At 40.9% G+C, this 23,545-nt stretch overlaps 1 protein-coding gene across 1 annotated transcript in view; it reads right to left on the bottom strand.

Moving 5' to 3' along the window:
* LOC110205537 (calpain-8) overlaps positions 1-23,200 on the bottom strand; it is a 109,319-nt gene extending 86,119 nt beyond the window's left edge. Inside the window, 2 exon segments of the mRNA XM_020982189.2 lie at positions 13,161-13,230; positions 22,693-23,200. Of these exon segments, the coding sequence (XP_020837848.1) occupies positions 13,161-13,230; positions 22,693-22,932 (310 nt within the window). The 5' untranslated portion in view covers positions 22,933-23,200.
* Between the last annotated feature and the right edge of the window lie 345 nt (positions 23,201-23,545).

The raw sequence follows: 23,545 nt of genomic DNA, 5'->3' as shown, positions 1-23,545 counted from the left end.
GGCAAGATCTGAACATCTGTCCCTTGATGTCCCTTTCTCAGTTGGAGAAATTGGGGGTGTTTAGCCTAAAGAAGAGAAGACAGGAGGGGAGGATATTTTTTATTTATATATATATATATATATATATATATATATATATATATATCTTCTAGTATTTGAAAACTGTTATATGGAAAAGGGGTTCAACTTGTTCTGCTTGGCCCTAGAGGACAGAATTGGAGTCAGTGCTCAGAAGATGCAAAAAGAACAAACTTGCTAACAATTAGAGCTACCCCAAAGCACAATGGGCTGGCCACCTTAGAAAAGAAACATTATCTTGAAGTCCTTCACCATGATCACTGTCATTCTCCTGATGCTCTCCAGCTTACCGATATGCTCCCTAAAATATAGCAACCAAAACTAAATACAAATACTCTGAGCGTCATCTAGGGTAGAGTATAGTGGGACCAGCACCTCCTTCATCCCAGACATCATGCCCTCTGTTAACTTTCGGACTACCATATCACACTGTTGACTCATACTGAGCTTGCAAGCTACTCAAACTTCCAGATCTTTTTCAGATGAGTTGCTGTGTAGACAAGCCTCCTCCAATCTGGTACTTATGAACTCAATTATTTTAGCCTACATGTAAGACTTTATATTTACCTCCCCCACCCATATAAATTTCATTTTAAGAGACAATGTAGTATATTTGATAAAGGGCTGTCTTTGGAACAAAAAAGCCCTGGGTTCAAGTCCTATTTCTAACACATACTTGTCATGTGATCATGACTTAACTTAGTCACTTAACTTCCCATGAAACTCTCTAAGACTATTAGTTTCAAATCTTCATTAATGGAAGGAGTTTCCATACTGGGAGTTCCCAACACTGATAACTACATAGAACTATACTTCTTGTTTCCCCCTCCCCAATTTTTTTCATCTTACTAGATTTAGCTCAGTATTTAACATGTCAAAATATTTTTTAATCTCATTGAAGGGGGGTGGAAACAGCACTGAATTTAGAGCCAGAACACCTGGATCAGATCCTGCCTCTGACAATTTATCCCCTGTGTGACCTTGGGCAAATCATTTGACCTCTCTGGGCCTCAGTTTCCCCAACTGTAGAATGAGAGGCTGGACCAGTAATTCTCTAAGATCCCTTCCAGCTCTAAATTGTTGATACCATGATGCTATGCATCATACCCTATTATTCAATGTGTTACCTATCCTTTCAAATTTTGGGTCACCTGCAAATCTGAGAAGCATCTAGCTATTCCCTGGTACAAGTTATTGATCATATGAACAAGCTAGGACACCTGGAGGCACTCCAGGACCAAGAACCCCTTCCAAGTTAACACAAAGAACCATTAGTGGCTACTCTTGGTGTAGTTTCTTTGTGTACCTTCCAAAGAGTTCCAAATATGGCTAACTGAACAATCATCTAGCCCACATCTTTTTCAAAATAATAAAATAAGAAATCATCAAATGCTTCACTAAAATCTGTTTAAACCACATCCATAGTGTTCTCTAATATGTCCTGCCAAGAACCCTGATGAAAAAAAAAGTGAGGGTAGTCACTGCAGGGTAGGCGAGGTGCTAGGCCAGGAATCAGGAAGATCTAAGTTCAAATCTAGCCTCAGACTCTTAACTACCTGTGTGATCTTAGGCAAGTCATTTAACCTGTGTGCCTCACTTTCCTCAAATGTAAAAAGGAGATAACAGCACCTACCTGCCAGGGTTGTTGTGAAGATCAAATAAGATAACATTGGTAAAGCTCTTAGCACAGTGCCTGGCACATATTGTTAACACATGTTGTTGTTGTTGTACCATCCCTAGGTTCCTCCTTCATCCTCATTCTCTAAGGAACCTCTCCACTCTGAAGCTGCACTGTTCCCAGTTCTAAGGGCTTGAGAGATCCATTGATTACCATTGCCTTTTAAACTCTATCCTGGAATCTGTCCATTCTACTCAAAACTTAGTCTTCTCTTAGACATGGGGTTGCTTCCTAGTGTTTTCTGTTTGTTTTTGTTTTTATTCCTAGAGTTTACTTTTTCCCAGTATTTTGCCAGGAATCAAAGCCAAACCCACCAGCCTAGAGTTTTTAAATTCCATTCTCTTTTCTTTTAATGAAAATTGGGACATTTGCCCTATTTCCATCCTGAAGTACCTTTCCAACTCTCCACTATCTTTCAAAGATCACTGGCACAGGGTCAACAATCACATCTGTCAGTTCTTTCAATGCCTTAGGATATCATTCATCTGGGCCTGGTAACTTGAACTCATCAAAGGAAGCCAAACGTCCTCCTGCTATCTTCCTGCTAATCTTGGGTGTGAACTCCTGATTAGTCATTTCCATTCTGTCTCATCCAGTCCAAAGATCGTTCTTGGCATCCAGCAGTTAGCACAATGCTTGGCACAGAGTGTTTAATGAATGTTGACTTGACACACATACATACACAAATTTCAAAAAAAGAAGCAAAAGTTAAACTGTTCTGCCCTAGCATGTCTCTGCTTGCTGTCATTCCATGAAGCCTGGTAGTGGGCCTTTTCCTTCCTTGATTCTCTTTTCCTCAGCCTAGCTTTTAAAACAACAACCCTAACAACCTTTGTTTATTGTCCTTAACTTTCCCCTCCCTGCGAGGCTCCTTTGAACTTTAACCACCCCCAACACTATTCTTACAGAACCATGCCATGTTTTTGTATCCATTCTCCATGACCTACTCTTGCTTCTATCTTCTATACACAACTTTTTTAAAAAAAAGAAAAACCTAAGTTGATTTAAAAGACTTAAGAACTTTGATCAATGCCAAGATCAACTGTGATTCCAAAGAACTGATGGGAAAGCATGCAGCCCACCTCCTGAGAGAAAGCTGATGGACTCAAGGTGCAGAATGAAGCACACATTTTTGGACGTGGCCAATCTGGGGATTTGTTTTGGTTAATTGTTACAAAGGTTTTGTTTTTGTCTCTTTTTTAATAGGGGAGGGGGGCGGTGCACAGAATTGAGAGGGAGAAGGGAAATAGGGATAAAGCTACCAAAAATAAATTTTTAAAAAATAAGAAAAGTGGGGCATTGAGGCATTTTTTAACTGCACAAAAGAGAACAGAAAAAAACAAATGCTCAGAAAGAAAGGCGAACTATATGTGAGATGCACAGTTTCTTCTTTTTATGTTTTATTGTGTAACAGAAGTGCTCATTTTAAGAATTTTTTTAAAAAAACTTTAATTTGATTGATACATGTATCCTTATTGACCTTTTTAGACAATTCCCTACTCCCTTCACCTCTTCCTAGGTACTGTTTCTCTTTGTCCTTCTAGAATTTCATTCTCAAGAGCTTCCAGTCCTTTCTGGCTTGACTTTTCTTGTTGAATTTTAACCCATGCAGTCCCACTTACTCCTTCTTTGAAGACTTTGGAATCTACTCTCCCAAATCTTGGGTGCCAGAATAATGCAAATTAAAACACTACAAGACAGCCCCACTGATTAAATGTAGTGATTAATCTAAATTCTGAAAAACAGACATTGAAGGACAGCTCCCTCCTCCCAGCAGAGAGATGTGGGTCTACAGATGAAAAATGTAGTTTACACTGTCAGTAGCAGTCTCTGTATCAATCCATCCCAGCAACAATTTCCTCTTTGTTGGTGAGAATCAGATCTAGAACAATAAGTTTCCTCTCATTAGATTCTCCACACAGGTGGTATTTTCATGACCACTGCCAGACAAAGGCAAAGAGTTTCAGAAGAGTAAGATTGAATTGGGAAGTGAAGAGTTGGTTAAGAAGATGGTATCCAAGAGCCAGATTTGGATTTCTTGAGCACAGCTTACACTGGAGGAATAAATATCATGGAATAAATTATCATGGAGTTAAGTCAAGAAATGTTTATTAGGTGTCCTGCTTTGGGCAGAGGGAGAGATCCAGAAGATGCCCAGGCAATTGAAGTCCCTCCCTCATGACAATATCACACCTCTGTCTAGGTTTACAATCTGTCTCCAAACTCCTCATCTATTTCCTCTTTCTGTTCAGATGGTCTGTAGTATACACTGTGGTGGTAATATCTTTGCTGATTTCATCCAAATGCTCTCCACCATGCTTCTCTCTTCTAGCACCTGGAGTGTTTCATAAGAGTGTATTTTCTTAATAAACAATGCTTTTCCACACACACATATGTGCACTCCACTGCCCCCACTACAGATGTATTTTTTACCTGTTGTGTTCCTTTCAAACCAAATATATGTTTCCAGATGGATAGACCAGTCCTGGGTCTCATCCCACTAAGTCTCAGTCATAACAATGAAGTCGAAATAGCCTCCTTGGATTAGCATCTCTAGTTCCCTTGCACATTACCCATATTTTCTGTACCTGTATATAGACATCAGAGGCCATGGGTTCTTATTGCTGGTTTCTTTCTTGGCTTTTGTCTCTTATGTTTCTGGCCAACACTACTTCTATTCTTCCTACATTAGAACTGCTATCTGTGGTCTCTTCCTTTTCAGTTTAAAGCTCTTCTGCTTTGATTTGTAAGATGCCAACTGGATAAGTTTTAACCAACCCTTCCTAGGCATACTCCAAATCTGGCTAGGGGCCTATGGGATTCCTCCAGTTTAAGCTGTGTCCAAGAAATCCAAATCCAGTTCTTGGATACCATCTTCTTAACCAGCTCTTCACTTCCCAATTGAACCTTACTCTTCTGAAACTGTTGGCCTTTGACTGGCAATGGTCACGAAAATACCACCTGTTTCCCTAAAGCACTTAACATACTATCTGGCACATAGTAGGCTTGTTTCCTTCATTCCTTCCTAAAGTCTTCAGTTCTTACCCAACACTTCATAATCTTTGCCAGTGTATTCTAGGTTTCCTCTGTCAGCACCCAAGGGAGTCACCAGTGCTTGGTAGTAGTCATCTGGGTTTGACATCTCCTAAAAGTTCTCTCTCACATTCTGGATACAAGCTGTGTACAAGCTGGGGGGCAGAAGGATTGAGGGGTCAGGGAAAAGATACACCAGATCTGTCTATCCTCACTAACACCTTGACTAATGATGATAATAAAAACTAGCCCTTGTATGGTGCTTTCAAGTTTGCAAAGCACTTTTCATGTTCTATTATTTTGTCCACACAACAGCCCTGAGAATAGGTGCTATTACTGCCTACACATGAGGAAACTGTGGCAGACAGATATTAAGTGAGTTGCCCAGCACCACACAATAAGCATTTGAGAAAGAATCTGAACTCAAGACTTGTTGACTACTCCCTAATTCTATCCACTGTGTCACCTAGCTTCCTCGGTGACCTTTAACAGAACATTAATACCCACCATTAATCTCTTCTACCTCTGATCCTCACAGCATGGGTCTCTTACCGTCCCTGGGTTCCTCCTTCATCCTCATTCCCTAGGGAACTTCTCTTACCAGATGGCTCCCATGGATAATTGGTTGGAAGACAACCTGATATTTCCTCCTTAGAAGCCCTAGTTCTCTCCCCTTCAATAATAATTGCATTATCTATTACTTGGCTGAAAGTGTTCAATGCCTTTCTTCTTCCCTTCCTTAATTTGCATCATGTTCCTCTACCCTCCAGTCCCCCACCCCCTGCCATATAGGTCAAGATCCTTCTCTGCCTCTCCAGGTACATTTTCTTTTTTGTTTTCCCACTGAAGAGCTCTTGTTTTATTCTGTTATTTATTTGCTTGTTTGTTTTTAAGGAACGCTTCCTTCTACCTGACAACATGGAGACTGAAGAAGCGCTTTTCTCATATCTCTTTCTTTTCCCTTCTAAGAAGAGCATCAGCCTGCACTTTGAGCTTAGACAACAGTTATTTGGCCACAGCACAGTTTGTATTCCCACTTCTATGTGGAACAGTGCAAAATTCTCCCTGCTGTCTATACAGGCTGTCAGGGAGCACCTCGACTTTTGGTTATTCTTGCTATTAGCATCCCACAGACCATATCACTTCTCTGCTCAAAAACTCTTCAGAGACTTCCTAGTGTCTTTAGCATAAAATTCTAACTCTTTAGAACAGCATTCAAAGTCCTCCACAATTTGGCTCCAACATGTCTTTCCAGTCTTATTTTTCCTATGACCCTCCTTTGCACACTCAACAATCCTACCAAGCCAGACTACTAACTACTCCCTGTATGAACTCATCATCTCCCACTCGTGTGCATTCAGACCAGCTGTTCCCCATGCCCAGAATACAATTTTTCTTCATTTCCACTTTTCACAATCCTTCTCTTCCTTCAAAGGTCAGCTTACACGCACCTTCCTCTGTGGTGCTTACCTTTATTTTCTGCTTCTCCTGATCACTCTCTTGCCCCCATAAATCCCCACCTTGTTTAATATTTATCTGTGAATACATTGTGCAGTAATAGAACATAAGGTCCTTGTGGAAATAGACTTCTGTTCTTTTCCTTGTATTCCTAGTACCTAGCTCAGTGCCTTGCACAGAAAAGGAGGAATTTTGTTTCTGTTTTAATTTAATTTTAATTTTTTAATTTATTTTTGGACATAAACACCAAAAGAGTAGATTTCCAGCCACACAACAGAACCCAAAATGAGGATTATACTTAAAATTGAATCTCCATTTCATACCACTTATTTTAATAAATGATTGTTGACCAACCATTCTGGAGAACAATTTGGAACTATGCCCAAAGAGCTATAAAACTGTGCATACCCTTTGATCCAGCAATACCTCTGCAAGGTCTATATCCCAAAGATATCAAAAAGAAAGGGAAAGGACCTATTTGTACAAAAATATTTATAGAGGCTCCTTTTGTGGTGGAAATCAAAGAGATGCCCATGAATTGGGGAATGGCTAAACAAGCTGTGCCATATGATTGTGACGGAATATTCTGTGCTATAAGAAATGACAAGCAGGATGATTTCAGAAAAACCTGCAAAGATTTACAGGAAATGATGCATAGTGAAGTGAGCAGAACCAGAACAACGTTGTACATGGTAACAGCAACATTGTACAATGAGGAACTGTGAATGACTTAGCTATTCTCAGCAATGCAACGATACATGACAATTCCAAAGGACTAATGATGAAGCATACTATCTGCCTCCAGAGAAAGAACTGCTATTGTCTGAATACAAACTGAAGCATGCTATTTTTCACTTTCCTTCTTTTTTTTTATTCTAGTCTTCTTATACAAAATGACTAATATGGAAACATTTTACATAATTGCACATATATAACCTATATCTGATTGCTTACCATGTCAAGGAGGGAGGAAAGGAAGGAAAGGTGGAGGGAGGGATAGAATATGGAACTCAAAACTTTTTTTAAAATGTTAAAAAAAAATTTAACATGTAATTGGGGGGAAATAAAATATTATACATTAAAAATAAATAAATGATTGTTGAATTGACTCCATAACCAAGCCCACATTGAAAGATTTTCCAGTTGGGTAGAACCAAGGGATGCTGGTAAATGTTTAACAACTTGCTTTCAGGAAAAATAAAATTTACTCCTCAGGCCCTTAATTGTGGACTTTGCTGATTTCTGAGGTATACATGCTCCTACTAAAGATTTAACAATTAGCTCTGGAGAGTCCATCAGAGTTGGCTCCAGCCCACTCTTGGGTAGAACCTTGCAGAATTTTCACCCCACTAGCAGAGCTTTGAAGAACTTCAGTCACACCTCTATTCCAGGACTAACTATACAAGTAGAACTGGAGTGAAGGAGGGTAGAATACTTAGTATGTAACCTTGATCATCAATGAGTCTTACTTCTGATCTGAGACCAAGTATAGTGTAGTAGAAACACTACTGGATCCGAAACCAGAGGACCTGGGTTTTTACCCTGGTTCTGGCAGGGCCTTGCTGTGAGACTTCAGGTCAAGCACTTGATTGCTCTAGGCCTCTGCCTATGAATGAGATACAATATGCTTCTTTGTATGGGTTGTACCAATGTACATAAAATGAGAGGTTAGACTATGATCTCATAAATGAATAAAGTTCATGTACGTCTTTTCTCGTAAAAGGAGAACTCAAAGAAAAACTAAAACTAAAACTATACAGCTGCAAAGCACTTTAATGCAGTGAGTCATTTGATCCTTAACACAGCTTTATAAGGTAAGTAATACAAATATTGTTAAACCCATTTTTACAAACAAGGAAACTAAGAGTTTTTGTTGTTCAGTATTGTCTGACTTTTGGTGATGCCATTTGGGGTTTTCTTGGCAGATATTGGAGTGGTTTGCCATTTCCTTCCCCAGCTCACTTTACAGATGAGGAAACTGAGGCAAACAGGGTTAAGTGACTTGCCCAGGGTCACACAGCTAGTAAGTGTCTGAGGCCAGATTTGAACTCAGGAAAGTGAGTCTTCCTGACTCCAGTCCTGGCACTCTATCCACTGTGCCACCTAGCTGCACCAACTGAGAGTAAGGGAGGTTAAAGGACTTGCCCAAGATCACTGAACCAATAAGTGGCAGATCCAGAAACCAAACTCAGGCCTCCCGACTTCAAGGCCAGAGCACTTCTTTGACATCTCATCCAACTATTCACCCCAAGCATCCTGCCATCTTCCCTGCCTCTACCCCCTTATTCTTACCTCAAATGGCATCCTCCAGGCCAGACCTCCAGGGACTATGCCTCTTCCATATTCTCATACAAATGGGAAAAAGACTCACACATATAAAAATATTTATAGCAGCTCTTTTTGTGGTGGCCAAGAATTGGAAATTGAGGGGATGCCCATCAATTAGGGAAGGACTGAACAAGTTGTGGAATATGAATGTGATGGAATGCTATTGTGCTATAAGAAATGATGACCTGGTGGACTTCAGAAAAACTTGGAAAGACTTGGATGGACTGATACTGAGTGAAGTGAGCAGAACCAGGAGAATGTTGTGCACAATAACAGCCACATTGTGTGATGACTGATTTTGAAAGACTTAGCTCTTCTCAGCAATGCAAGGATCTAAGACATCTCCAAAAGTCTCATGACGGAAAATGCTATCCACATCCAGAAAAAGAACTATGGAGTTTGAATGCAGATAGAAGCATACTATTTGCTCTTTTTTTTTCCTTCTGTTTTGTTTTGTTTCCTCTTTCTTGTGGTTCTTCCTATTGGTTCTAATTCTTCCTTACAATATGACTAATGTGAAAATATTTTTTTTTAAAAACCTTCTTCTCTGATTTTATGGGCAAATAAGCTAATGTGTGAATGATCTGTAATTTTTCTCAATGTGGAAAACTGTCAGTATGATAAGCCCTTTCATTAATACTGATCACAGCCCCTCTATAACTTAGCCAAGTTTCAGAGCTTGGGAGTAGCTAGGTGACGCAGTGAATAGGCCTGGAGTCAAGCAGACTCATCTTCTGAGTTCAAATCTGGCCACAGCCACTTACTAGTTAGGTGACCCTGGGCAAGTCACTCAACCCTATTTGCCTCAGTTTCCTCATCTATAAAGTAAACTGGAGAAGGAAATGGCAAACCACCCCAGTATCTCTGCCAAGAAAGCCCCAAATGGGGGTCACACAGTCAGACATGACTGAACAACAACAAAAGTTTCAGAAAGTTGCTCGAAGCAAGGTTACCTAGGGTCACATAGCTAGTAAGTGTCAGACAGGATTTTAACCTAAATCTTCCAGACCATCCTGCCACTCTCTTGGTTTAATAAGAATATATTAAAGGAGGGGAAGCTAGGTGGTGCAGTGGATAGAGCACCAGCCCTGAAGTCAGGAGGACCTGAGTTCAAATACTGTCTCAGACCAAACACTTGTCAGGGTTTTAGAAATGAGGGTTAATTTCTTTGGCATGTATGTTAAAAAGTTAATCGTTTTCCAGGTAAGGTGAATAAATATTAACATTCCTCCAAATCAACCAAAGGAGCCAATCCTTGCCACTCCTCTGATAGCATCAGTTACAGGCTTACAAAAGAATAGGCGTGTCTATCACTTAGGAGGTCTGATATGTCTGATATCACACAATCCTTCTCATTGCTGAAAAACTCCACATGTGGTGGGTTTGCTTGTCATTCTCATTAAGAAGAAACTAGAGCCATTTTTTTCTTAAACTGTTCCTTGATTTTCAGAGTAATGAAGATCTCAAAGCTGGAGAGAGAACAGAGGAGATACAAGGAGAAAAAGAAACTTTTCTAAAAAAAAAAATTTATTTCTTTTTTCCTATGGTCAGATTTTTTTTCCACTGCTTTTCTTTGAATCAGCTTCATTTTGTCTGTCACTTCTCTGATTCACAGGTATTTGGCTTCACTGTCACTGAACATGGGTCCAGAGGCACAGCAGAATCTGTTCACTGAAGTACAAATGTTGTCCCACTTCAGACAGCAGTTCCAGTCTTCAAGGCCACGTTAAGAGGAGGCCTTGCATAATCAGAATGACTAAGTCTGTTATCAGGGAGGAGAGTGTATACATTCTGACAAGTGAGAATAAAACTCATTAAAAATTAATTTTTCCTTAAATGACACAGGATCTTATCCGCAACGAATATGAAAAGGTGAGACGCAGCCAAGATCCTGGGCCTCCAAAAGGCTGCTTAGCTGGCATGATGACCATTCCTAGAATCCTATCTTCACTGCCCCTCATTTATCAAGGCAGGAAGCCTGGTATACTAGGTGTGAGTACTTCCTTCACTGCTTGTTACCAATGTAGTTTTAAGCAAGTCCTTAACCTCTCTGAGTTCAAGTTTCATCATCAAATAATCATAAAAAGAATAGCTAGCATTAGCTAAGTGGTCCGGTGGATAGAGCACCAAGCCTGGAGTCTGGAAGACTCATTTTCCTGAATTCAGATCTGGCCTCAGACACTTACTCTACCTGTATGACCCTGGGCAAGTCACTTAACCCTGTTTGCCTCAGTTTCTTCATCTGTAAAATGAATTAGAAAAGGAAATGGCAAACCACTCCAGTGTCTTTGCAAAAAAACCAAAACAAATGGGGTCATGAAGAATCAGACACAACTGAAATAACTCAATAGAAGCATTTATATAATGCTTCAATAATTGCAAAGCATTTTACATACGTTAACTCATTTGATCTTCACAATAACCTGGTTTGATAAGCACTATTTTTATCCTCATTTTACAGATAAAAAGCTGAGAATGAGAAAGGTTAAATGATTTGCCCAGTGTCACCCAGCTAGTAAGTGTTTAAGAAAGATTTGAACTCGTCTTCCCAATTCCAAGTCCAGCACTCTATTCACTGTGCTACCTAGATAGATCAGCTGTAAAATTAGGGTAATAGTCTCTGTCACTCTGCCTTCATCCACACAGAGTTCTTGAGCATAATAGATGACATTATGTACAGAAAAGACTACACAAAGCTCAAAATAAATATAAAGTATTACTCTATTTTACATAAGTCAAAAAGTTAGCTCCATGAGGGCAGGGTCTGTGTGCTATCAATTCAATTCAATTCAATAAACATTCACTAAATACTTTCTACATGGAAGGAACTTTTGTAGGATCTAAAGATGGTGAAAAAGGACAAAGATGCTCCCTGCCCTCAAGGGGCTTATAGCCACTTGAAAGTACTGGAGGATGTCATGGGGGCAGTTGAAGAGGTGGCAGGAAAGACATAGACATGGAACATATTCACAAATAGGTATAGTGTGGAAGGGGCAAAGGAGAGATCCAGACAAAGTATTCTAGGAAAATCTGAGGGAAAAGATATTTTCCACTGGGCAATAAGGAAGTCAGAAGCCTGCTTCTTCCATGAAGAAACAGAACTTTAACTGAGCCTCGAAGAAAGAGCCATAGTGTATTTCAAGAAGTGGAGGTGAAAGGGCAGCTAGGTGGCGCAGTGGATATAGCACTGGCCCTGAAGTCAGGAGGACCTGAGTTCAAATCTGATCTCAGACCAAACACTTGACACTTACTAGCTATGTGACCCTGGGCAAGTCACTTAACCCTAATTGCCTTAAAAAAAAAAGAGTGGAGGTGAAGAAGTGTGTTAAAGGCACAGGGGATAGAGAGCCTGTGTTAAGGTATGAAACTGGGACAGCACAGAATGAGATTGAGGGACAACAAGTGATCTTGTTCAGCTTCAAGGCAGAGTGAATGACAAGGAGTATTGGTGAAAAAAAAATAGAAATTGGACCCTGACCCTAGAAGACATCAAAAAAATGCATCACATTTCCAGCAATAATGATAATTTGGATGAAGGAATCCTGGATATTTGAGGAATTTCTTTTCTTCTTCCTTGTTAGCCAAAAAAGGAGATATTAATGTTCTGAAGAAAAAGAACTCACTGGGGCAGCTAGGTGGCAAAGTGGATAAAGCACAGGCCCTGAAGTCAGGAGGACCTGAGTTCAAATCCGGCCTCAGACACATAACACTTACTAGCTGTGTGACTTTGGGCAAGTCACTTAACCTCAATTGCCGAAAGAAAGAAAGAAAGAAAGAAAGAAAGAAGAAAGAAAGAAAGAAAGAAAGAAAGAAAGAAAGAAAGAAAGAAAGAAAGAAAGAACACAGCATAGTGCTGAACATACAGAAAATCATGTCATCATAGATCAATTAATTGCTCGCAAATATTCGCAAAGCTCTTTACAAATATCTCGTTTGATCCTCATAACAATCCTGGGAGAGAGGTGCTATTATTATTCTCATTTTACAGATGAGGAAGCTGAGGCAAATAGAGGTTAAGTGACTTGCTCAGGGCTACACAGCTAATAAGCATCTGTAGCAGGATTTGAAATCAGGTTTTTCTGACTCTAAGTCCAGTGTTCTATCCCCCATGACTACCTATCTCTTTATCTGGAGCTAAAAGGGATCTTAGAGGTTACTCTATCCAAGTAACTCATTTTATAGATGAAGAAACTGAGGCCTAGAGGCTAAGAGACTTGACCAAGGTTACGTGGCTAAGAAGCAGCACAGCCAGAATTCAAACTCAGGTCCTGCAACTTCAATGTTCAGTCTTTTTTCCACAGTACCATCACCCTGCCATGGAAAGCTTAATAAATGTTTGTTAAATAAAAGGGAAAAAACACAAAGTTTAAGATAATTTCAGAGTCCTGGATTCACCCCCAAGAAAGTAGTTATAAGAGCACGGATGAATACATACCTATTCATGTTTTTTGTTTTCTCAAAATGTCATACTGCCTTATCAGATGCTGTTCGTTCTTATATATGTAGAAATGCAACTTCACTAAAAACAAACAAAACGTTCACCCTTAATAAGCCTCACCGCCATACGCACACACCCATTACTTACCAAGGGCACCCTGACAAACATCTGTTCGAGTAGCTCCACCAGCAATAAACTGTGGGTCAGGACACAGCTCCTGAAAGGAATTTGGTACAAAAAAAAAAAATTCATCACAACATTTCCAGCAATAATGATGGTTTGGATGGAAGATATTTGAGGGATCTTTTTTCTTGCTCTTTGTTACCCCAAAGTAGACATATTAATGTGCTGAAGAAAAATCTCATACATCATGGCAACACCCCAATTATCCAGATAGAAGATAAAAATATTACCTAGCACCTAGTAAAGAGCTGGGCTCCCTGTGGATGCTCATTAAATGCTTAATGATTATGATAATGCTTCTCATTATGCTGATGGGAAAACTTGGAAAGCTAGGAAGTGCCACATCAAGAATCGACTACAGAGTCAGTAAAAGAAGATGACTCAACCCTTGAGTCTTCTAACTTCTAACCTTATGCTCCCTCAACTAACCTCCCCACACACACCTCATTGGCAACTAAGTTGTCTCTGTATTTCATAGCTTCATAGAAATGTTGTTCGGAAAATGTCTGAATAAGTGAACACTATTTGTTTATTCAGTTATTTACTGAACATCTACTTGTATTTAGCATTATATGAAATGCTATGGAGGAAGTTTGAACACAAAAGAAATAGAAGAAACAGTCTTTGCAGCCAAGGAATTTATAATGTAGTTGGAGGAAATAACTAGGGTGAGCCCATAAGAGCTTTGCTCCAGGGTGCTGAATTTAGAGGGTGTTAAACCTAAAGGTTAAAAACTAGTGGACTATAAACTTCCAGAGTGCAGGAACTGTATCACCTTTGTGTTTATGTCCCAGAACCTAATACAAATGCCAGGCTTATAGCTTGTATTTAATAAAATCCTTGTTGATTAACAACACTTAAAGGTCTTTAGCAGGTAGAAATAACAGAGTTTAGCCTTCATTAGCAATGATATTTAGTTAATGTAGGAAGCTACAAAAGGTCAGCTTAATTGGGCTCCTCCTCTGCTCTAGGGTGAGTCTTTCCTAGTTTCTCTCTGCCACTGAGATTCCTACCTTCTCTCCTCCCCCACCCTATATGAGCCTGTGATTTATGCTGCTTGTGAGAGTACTTACATAGCGCTTTAAGGTTTACAACACATGTTACAAATATTATTTCAGTTGATCATTACAACCACCCTATGAGGCAGGTGCTATTATTAATCTCATTTTACAGATAAGAAAACTGAGGCAGACAGAAGTTAAATGACTTGCCCAGACACCGTGAGTAAGTATCTGAAGTTTGGTCGTAACTCAGGTCTTCATGACTGCAGGCCTGGTGCTCTATCCACTGAGCCACTGAGCTGGTTGCACTAGGCTTGGTTTATGGCCTTTGACCAGAGTGCAAAAATTCCTAATCTTAGTTCTGTTTGCAGAAAAGCTTACCTAAATAAACCACTAGGGAAGAAGAAAAGTACCCAATGATGGGGCAGATAAAATACACAGGATGGGGTGGGGGGGGGGAGGTGGCACAGAAGAGTGATAGGACCTGAAGTTGAAGCCCAGCTCTGGTACTTCCTACTCTCTGTGTCTTTGAGAAAGTCACTTAAATTCTCTGAGCCTCAGTTTCCTCATATATAAGGAGAGGGAGCTTGAGTAGATAATCTCCAAGATCCCTTTCAGCTCTGGGTCTACAGTACCATGATAAATACTGTCTATTAAGAGGTTACAGACAGAAAAACCTAGAAGAGTAAAGATAACATCCATCAGGCAAAAGGTAGCAAGGCCTACTCTGAAATATCTGAAAGAGGCAAAGTATTAATACAAAGGGTAACCCCAATCAGCCAGTGTGCTTAGGAGAAAGTCCTTGGAAACAGGGGGAAACCCCCTTGCTTTTGATCAGGGGGATCCTGGAACTTGCTACATCAAGAAATAGCTTTTCTACTTTTCTCCAAAAGAATGAGACACGGGGAGATGAAAGTAGATGGGAAAACAGAAGGGGTGGAGCTGAGGGCAGACACAAAAGAGAGGATGGCCACCAGGACTCTGGATAGGAAGAGAAGTCTGAGTTTGATGTGGAGAAGGAGCAGGCAGTTCAGTAAAGTAAGTATAGCAAGCACAGGACGTGAGAGGGTCAGGTCTTTGTGAGAAGACTGTGGGGGGAAGGCAGATTCTGGAGCCATTTTGGAGAAGTTACCACGAAGCCAGCAGCTACACGTGTTTCAAGACATGGAAACTCTAAAGTGTAATGATAGCTGTATTATCACCTCTAGGTGACGCAGTTACATGGGATATCTCCTTCCTCTATGCTACCATGACACTGTCCACAAAGAAGGAAATTGGTACGTTGGAGAATTTCCAGAGGAGGGTAACCAGAACGGTGAAGGACCTTGAGTCCTTCTCACATAAGGATTAATTGAAGGAATTTGGGGTGTTTAGCCTAGAGAAGATCAAGGTAGGAAATGATAGCTGCTGTCAAATATTTGAAGTCACTGAAGATGACTAAGTAAAATCCAGTCCTTGCCCTCAAGGATTTTACAATCTAGAGGGAGATAATGTGGGGAAGGATGGGATGCACATCTCATGGGCAGATCCTCACAGGTTGACATCAATCCTCTAAACAATCCTCTTTGAATATGTTTTTTAAACCAGCTACAATACAAGTAAAAAATTATTCATTGAAAAGAAGTGAAACCCAGTACCATGAGAGATTCAAGGAAGAAAAGTTCACTTCTAGGTAGGGGGATAAGGAAAGGTTACTTGAAATATGTGGCGTATGATCCAAAAATGAAGAAAGGCGTCAATAAGCTGAGATGGGAAAAGAGAGAGGACCTTTTCTAGGGATGGAGGCAATGAGGCCAGGAACAGTGAACTCCTCCTGAGGACAGTTTGGCAGTGTGGCAGGTGGAAACAGACCTGGTCTCTGAGTCAAGTTCCAAACCTGCCTCTAACACATACTGGCTTTGTGGTGCTGAAGAAACATCATGTAACCTCATAGGGGAACAGTTTGGCTGGGATATGGATTGGACTAAGAAGAGAACCATGAGATATGGCTGGAAAGACAGTTAGGAGCCAGATTATGAAGGCTATCTCATGGATTATTATTCAGATGGCTTGTCAGCACCTACGAAAAGAAGTGATCACTTAGTTGACTGAGTAGTCTTATAACATGAACTTCATTTCCTTCTTAATGAAATAGCATTCCTATATTAGTAGATTATGAATGGTTATGGACACAATCATAGTTTCTTGATTTCAGCAAGACATTTGATACAGTCTCATGACATCCTTCTGAAAAAAAAGATAGACAAATACCTAAGTGACCTTGTACAATCTTTAAAGAGGATTGTTCAGAAGGTTATACAGTCTCTAGTGGTATACCACTGGCTCTCTTCTAGTCAACATTTTTTATCAAAGCATTTATAAAGGCAAAAAAAATCATGCTTATAATGTTTGTGGATGACATGTTACTGGGAAAATGGACAAGTAATGTGATAGATGAAAGAATTAAATTTCTAAATTATCTCAACAGGCCAGCATCTCAGTCTGAAACCAAAAGAATGAAATTCAATAATGAAGTACAAAAACCTACAGAATACTTGGTCTCAGAATCTAAAAGATTTGAATTCAAGTCTCACCTATATACTGGCTATAGGATGCTGGGCAAGTCTTTAATCTCTGAGTGTCCCAGGAAATGCTAAGACTGTAAGTTTTAGGGAAAGCGTCAAACTGCATCAGAAGAGGGCATATTTGCCAGGAGCTCTCTATGTAATAATATCTAGCATTCGTACAGAGAATTAAGATTCACAAAGAGCTTTTCAAATATTATCTGATTTTATCCTCATAACAACCCTGGGGGGATAGCTGCTGTTATGATCCTCATTTTACAGATAAAAAAACTGAGACAAAGGTTAAGTGGTTCTCAGGTCATACAGCTAGTAAGTATCTGAAGCCAGATTTGAATTCAGTTCTTCCTGGCTCTGGGTCCAGAACTTCATCCACTGTGCCACCAGCTACATGGATGAAATCACAAGTCTGGGTCAATTTTTTTTTAAAAAAATGTAAAGACTTGCTTATAAGGACTGTCTCTGCTTTTCTATTTGTATCCCCAGCACCTAGCGCATGATTTTCATATTGTAACTGTTGTGGTATTGTTCAGTTGTTTCAGTTGTATCCAACTTTTTGTGACCCCATCTGGAGTTTTCTTGGCAAAGATCTGGAATGGTTTGCCATTTCCTTTTCCAGCTACTTTTACAGATGAGGAAACTGAGGCTAACGGGTTAAGTGATTTGTCCAAGGTCACATAGCTAGTAAGTATCTGAGGCCAGATTTGAATTCAAGAAGATAAATCTTTCTGACTCCAAGCTAAGCACTATCCACTGTACCACCTAGCTACTCACATTGTAAGCCTTTAGTATGTGCCTTTTCAAAAAAAAATTGTTATACGAACATAGGACTGGAGAACCCAGGCTTGGCAGCAGTCCATGTGAAAAAGACTAAGGTGTTTTCATTGACCATAAGCTCCATGTGAGTCAGTAACATGGTGTGGTTGATAACAAAGATAATGCCACCATACTGAGATAAGATTTATAATATTAGCTCCTTAGCTGACCCACTCCCAGGCGTCAATATTAGCAAATATTAAGCTATTACTCAGTTTATTCTGTTTATCCATTTATTCTTTCCAACACAAGCCAAAGAGGAAAACAAACGGTAGCCAAGGTATCATAAGAAAAGTGTTAGATTGGGAGTCAGAGGACCTGGGTCCTAATCCTAGCTCTGTCTCTATTTTTCTGTTACTTTGGGCAAGTCATTTCTCATTAGGCCTTACCTTTGCCGTCTGTAAAATGAGGGCATCTGGACCAAATGATCTCCAAGAATCCTTCTATCTCGAAAAGCCTGGGACTCTGCATATGCTTCTTCCCATTGCCACCACACACACACACACACACACACACACACACACACACACGCACACGCGCGCACACACACACACACGCACACGCATGCACTCACGCATGCCTAGGCTACATTTAACAGCCCAGGATACTTTGGGTTCAGAGCAAAGCCAGGGAGATAAGGAGGCAGAGAGCTATTTCTCCCTTTCTTTCCTCCTTACTCCCCAAGCCCAGCCCTACCCCACTCCCAGCTCTTCTGACCAGTAGGCAGGCCCAATGATCTCCATTATTCTACAAACATGTCCTCCTCCTATCTCTCCGCATCTCTCCTTGAAATCAATAGGATGTCTAATCACCAAAAAATGGACTTTGGCTTTAGAGTTGAGCCCCATTGATTGGGCCTGAGCAGATACCTGTTCATGCTGTGCATAACTCAGACTCCATAAGCATTAGGCTGTGTGCTAATTTTGCAGAGCTTCCAGAAAGGCAGGTGAATAAAAGATTTGGGGAAAGGGCTCAGCAAATACTCCTCTGTTTCTGAATGGGCTTAAGTTGTCCCTGGGTCAGGATATTTTTTTCTTCTACACAACCGCAACCAGTGGAAATAGGGAACCCAGAAGAGTCAGTGTTCCCTACGAGGGTGCAACATGTATACCCAAAAAGCACTGGCAAAAAGGGGGGGGGGGGGGAGAGAGAGAGAGAGAGAGAGAGAGAGAGAGGGTGGAGGGAGAGGGTGGGGAGAGAGAGAGAGAAGGAAAGGGGGGGAGAGAAAGAGAGAGAGAGAGAGGGAGGGAGGGAGGGAGGAGGGGAGAGAGGGGGAGAGACAGACAGACAGACAGAGACAGAGAAAGAGAGAGAGAATCCTCCCTGTTCTATTCTGGGCATCTGTACCTTTGAGATCCTCCTAGAGCAAGAGGTCCATGGATAGATTTCAGGGTATACATGAACTTGGATAGGGAAAAAAAATACACCTTTTTTTCCACTAAACTCTAACTGAAATTTAGTATTTCCTTCCATTATGAATGTAAGCAAGAAGACATTGTTCTAAAAAGGGTCTGTAGCAGGGGTGGAGAACCTGCGGTCTCAAGGCCACATGTGGCCCTCTAAGTCCTCAAATACAACCCTTTGACTGAATCTGAATCCAAATCCCCTTAATAAAAGGATTTGTTCTGTAAAACTTGGACTCAGTCAAAAGGCTGCACCCAAGGACCTAGAAGGCCACATGTGGCCTCAAGGCCACAGGTTCCCCACCCCTGGTCTATAGTGTTCACCAGTCTACCAAAGGGGTTTGTGAACCAACAAAAGGTTAAGAACCCCTAGCCTGGAAAATATAGGGATCTTAGTATGGACAAAATAATTTTCTTCCTGGAACTGGAGAACAAGGCCAATGCATCAGCATAGCCTTCCTCCCCCTCCTCCACCTCCAAACTTAAAGACGAGCAGAAATAACCAGCAGGGGCAGAGAAACCAAATTTCGCTATTTCAGAGAAAACGTGACTTCATACGAGCATTGTGCTTTATTTATCTGCTGAGAGGGCAAAAATATATTCATTCGGTCTGCCTCATCTCCTTTCCCCCTAAGGCAGATGAAAATAAACATTTCTGTGTGAACCAGGATGAAGAGCCACATTTGGGCAGCTCTCCTGACTAGGAGACCAAACGGATAAGAATGAAGTAGAGAGAGCAACAAACATGACGCTCTACTGCAGCTCCCTCATCTCCAAGAAGTTCACAACTGTTCCCAAACACTTTCATCCTTCTGCCACCCTAAGAGATGAGACACATGTCACGACAGGCCCTGTCCCCTTCTCCGGGCCATTTTAATAGATAAAAGAACTGACATGGAGTTAAAGGTACTAAGGGGTAGAAGAGTAGGCTCCCTCACCCGGGGTCATACAGCATATCAATAACAGAGCTAGGAATCGCATCTCAATCCTCCCGGACTCCTGGTTTCATCTGAATTAGATATAACCAGTCTGCAAGTCCAGGATGGCCAGACCTCTGGCTTTTACAATGAGCTTTATGCCATGCCTAGCATAAAGCACTGCCTGTAGCAAACATTCAACAATTATTTATCGATGATTGATGAGGAGGTTGTTAAGGTTTTATTTATTCGATGAACATTTGCAGCCTCCAAGGAACAATAATTTCTTCAGTGGTCACTAATCTAGCCCTGTGGCTCCATTGTCCTTTCTTGTGTATTTTGGTAAGCACAAAATTCCTGAGATGGTGATCACAGGCATCATTTCTGTGCCCTTGTACAGATGGTCCCCAGAATGCCCTCCTTACCTCTGCCTCCTATTGTTTTTCCATAGCTGTTTGCACATTGTCTCCCCTGTTAGCTTGTGAGCTCCTTGAGGACAATGACTGTCTTTTGCCTTTCTTTGTATCTGTATTGGTATATACCTTGCTCTCCTTGAGGGCAAGAGCTGTTTCTTGCTTTTTTTTCTTTTCTTTTTTTTTTGACTTTTGCCTTTTTCTATCCCCAGAGCTTAACACAGTGCCTAGCATATAGTAGGTGCTTAATAAATGTTTATTGAGTGACTGAATTTAGTCCCCTGGCTTCAGTTAAAGCACATCTCAGATAACTCCTTTTCCAGGAGTTCTTTCATAATCCTCAGATTGTTAGAATTCTCTCTCTATTGTAATTGCTTCATATAACTTTGTATCTGCTTTATATTTATTTAGCTATATACATGTTGAATTGCTACATAGAATATGAACTCCTGGGAGCAGGGTCTATTGTCTTTGTCTCCCTACTGCACAGAGAAGGCATTTTGGCTTAGAGAAAAGAAAATTGGTCCCAGAGTCAGGAAAACCTGGGATCAAGTCCCTTCTCTGACAGATACTGGCTGGGAAAGTCACTTAACCTCTGAGTGGCCCCAAGCAACTCTAGCATATAAATTGTGAAGCAGCTGCCCATCTGCAATAGAGGATGGAATTTCTACACAGGGATTTCCCTATACCCATGAAACCACAGGTGCAGTGCTCCATTTCCCCCATCCCCCAAAACAACAACACTAATAACCATACTGTCTTGTAGCCATCATAGTCACCAAAAACATCCACACTAAATGAAGAAATAGTTTTGATAGAACGGGCAACATGATTGAATTCATAAGACCTTAGGAATTGCAAAAGAAAGAGGGGAATCTATTTCTTAATCCTCTGAAGAGATTTAGCCCCTATCACTTGGTTAACCGGTCTTCATCTCGGCAAGTTTTCTCTCAGACCCCTTGATGCTCTGGATATTCCAAAAATAATGTGTAAATCTATGATTCTCAACATGTAAATCATTGAGATTTACTCACATCTTGAACGTCTCCAAAAGTTTCAAGGGTGCCATGAAATTCTTAAAAAGATGAAAACAAATGTTTAATGCGATAAAATGAAGACAGAGGGGAAAGGAACAGCCTACACTGAGCTATTTTTCTCATTCTCCCTTCTCACATGAGTAGTTACCAAGAAATGGTGGTGGTGACTTCAGTCTCCCACTATTAGATCCAGAAGACTCTAAAAGTCCTAGTTTTGTTCTCCTTATGCAATGTGCCCTAAGGAAGAAATCTGGTAAAACTGAAAGAGTATCCCAGAGTCAGGAAAGAGCTGAATTTAAATCTTACCTTTGTCACTTTCTAGCTGCATGACCAGACAATTAACACCTCAGAGCCTCCATCTCCTCAACTGTAAAGTGAGGATGAGAATAGCAGAAGTACTTACCTCACACATTGTTGTGAAGATCAGAGATAATGGTTGCAAAGTGTTCTATAAATGTCAACTATTATTATCATGTTGCCAAAAAGCAACAAAAGCATCCCTCAGCTAAATGAAAAGGCCCAGGCCCAGGGCTGCCTCCTCTCTTCTTCTCCATCCCTTATTTCGGGGAGAAGAGGGGGAGTGCAGAGTCTGAATGACACAGTAGGGGCTATCCCCACTTCTCCTTTCAGTCCATAGTCAGTGATCTGTCCTGTATGTCCAGTAATATAATGATAATTTGCATATTTAATCATGCCTTGAAGATTTCCATGTAAAAAAGCTAAACTTACAGCCTTCCCAGGTGATCTTGGTTTGATTTGTTCAATGGGACATTTTTTGGTGGGTTTCACAGGATCATAGATTTAAGACTGGAAGAGAATTCAGAGGCTATTCAGTCCAACTCCTTCACTGCAGAGATGAGGACTGATGCCCAGGAAGATTAAGGGATTTGGCCAAGGTCACTTTAGGGAGTAACCATCAAAGGTAAGATTTGAACCCAGGGCCTCTGACTCCAAAGCCAGTGCTTTTCTCATTGCAAGACACTGAGAGAGGGAAGGCAGGAAGAAAAGAAGGAAGGAAGGAAGGAAGGAAGGAAGGAAGGAAGGAAGGAAGGAAGGAAGGAAGGAAGGAAGGAAGGAAAGAAAGAAGGAAGGAAGAAAAAAAGAATGAGAAAGGAAGGAGGATGAAAGGAAAAAAGAAGGGAAAAAAGGAAGGGAAAGAAGGAAGGAAGAAGGGAGGGAAAGAGGGAGGAAGGAAGAAAGGAGATATTTTGAAATGTGTGGTCATGAAGCACCCTATTCTTAAACAATGACCCCTCATGTCCAGAGCAGTACAATGCATCAACTTCCTTCCCCCACCCACCCAATTGTTAAACTAAATCATTTCCAATGAATTCATCCATCTCCTTACCGTGGGCCGTTTCCAGACAATCCCTTGGGTTTGAGGAGAGTATGGCCCCAGATCCTTGTATCCCAAAGCTGAGGAACATGCTGGGAATTCTGGGTCCTTAAATAGAGTCCCTGTCTCCAAGCACTGTTTCCTTAAGGTCTCATAGTCCTGGCCCAGGTATTTCACAGCATTTTGGCTGGAACCCAGGCCCTCCGCCACTAAGCGCTGCTGTTTAGATAGTCTTCTTGCCATAGCTGCCATGGCTGTTCCCTTGACTCAGAGGCGAAGTGAGAAGGAAGGAGGGAGAAGGTTGCTGTGTGGCGTTCCAAGGTCTGTCCTCTAGGAACCGAGAGGAGGTTATAAAGTAGCACCCAGGTAGAGGTGGAGCAAGATACATATCCTCTAGCAAACAATCTGGAGAGGAGTGAGTCAAAGGCTCAGGCATCCCTAGAGCAAATACCTACCCAGAGCAAGAGGAAGAAGAGAGTCAGGCTGTGAATGAATCCATCAGCTCTACCTTCCAGGACCTCTATCCTACTAATTAGTCAGAGAACTTTTTAGGACTCTTATTTATTCTACTAAATAAAAGCTCTTGGGAACCACCTCCTTCTCCTTGGAAGACAACCTTGTACCATCAGCAGTTTCCAAATTGTCTGACATGAAAAACAGCAATGGGAGACGGGCTTTCAGCAGGAAATCGAGCTGGTTTTTCCAAAGGTGGACCCACCCTAAACATTCTTATGGGGATAAAGTCAGGGAAGGGATGTGCCAATGTGTTCAGCAAAGCAAATACGCAAGGTGGACACTTTCCTTTAATTTTCATCAGGGGTACAAAGAGTACTGGGTTTTGAATCAAAGGTTTAAGTCCCAGTTC

Source organism: Phascolarctos cinereus, unplaced genomic scaffold (genome assembly GCF_003287225.1).
Source record: "Phascolarctos cinereus isolate Bilbo 61053 unplaced genomic scaffold, phaCin_HiC Scaffold_5;HRSCAF=322, whole genome shotgun sequence".
Lineage (NCBI taxonomy): Eukaryota > Metazoa > Chordata > Mammalia > Diprotodontia > Phascolarctidae > Phascolarctos > Phascolarctos cinereus.
The sequence above is the reverse complement of the archived record's forward strand: the minus strand, read 5'-3'. Positions and strand labels throughout refer to the sequence as shown.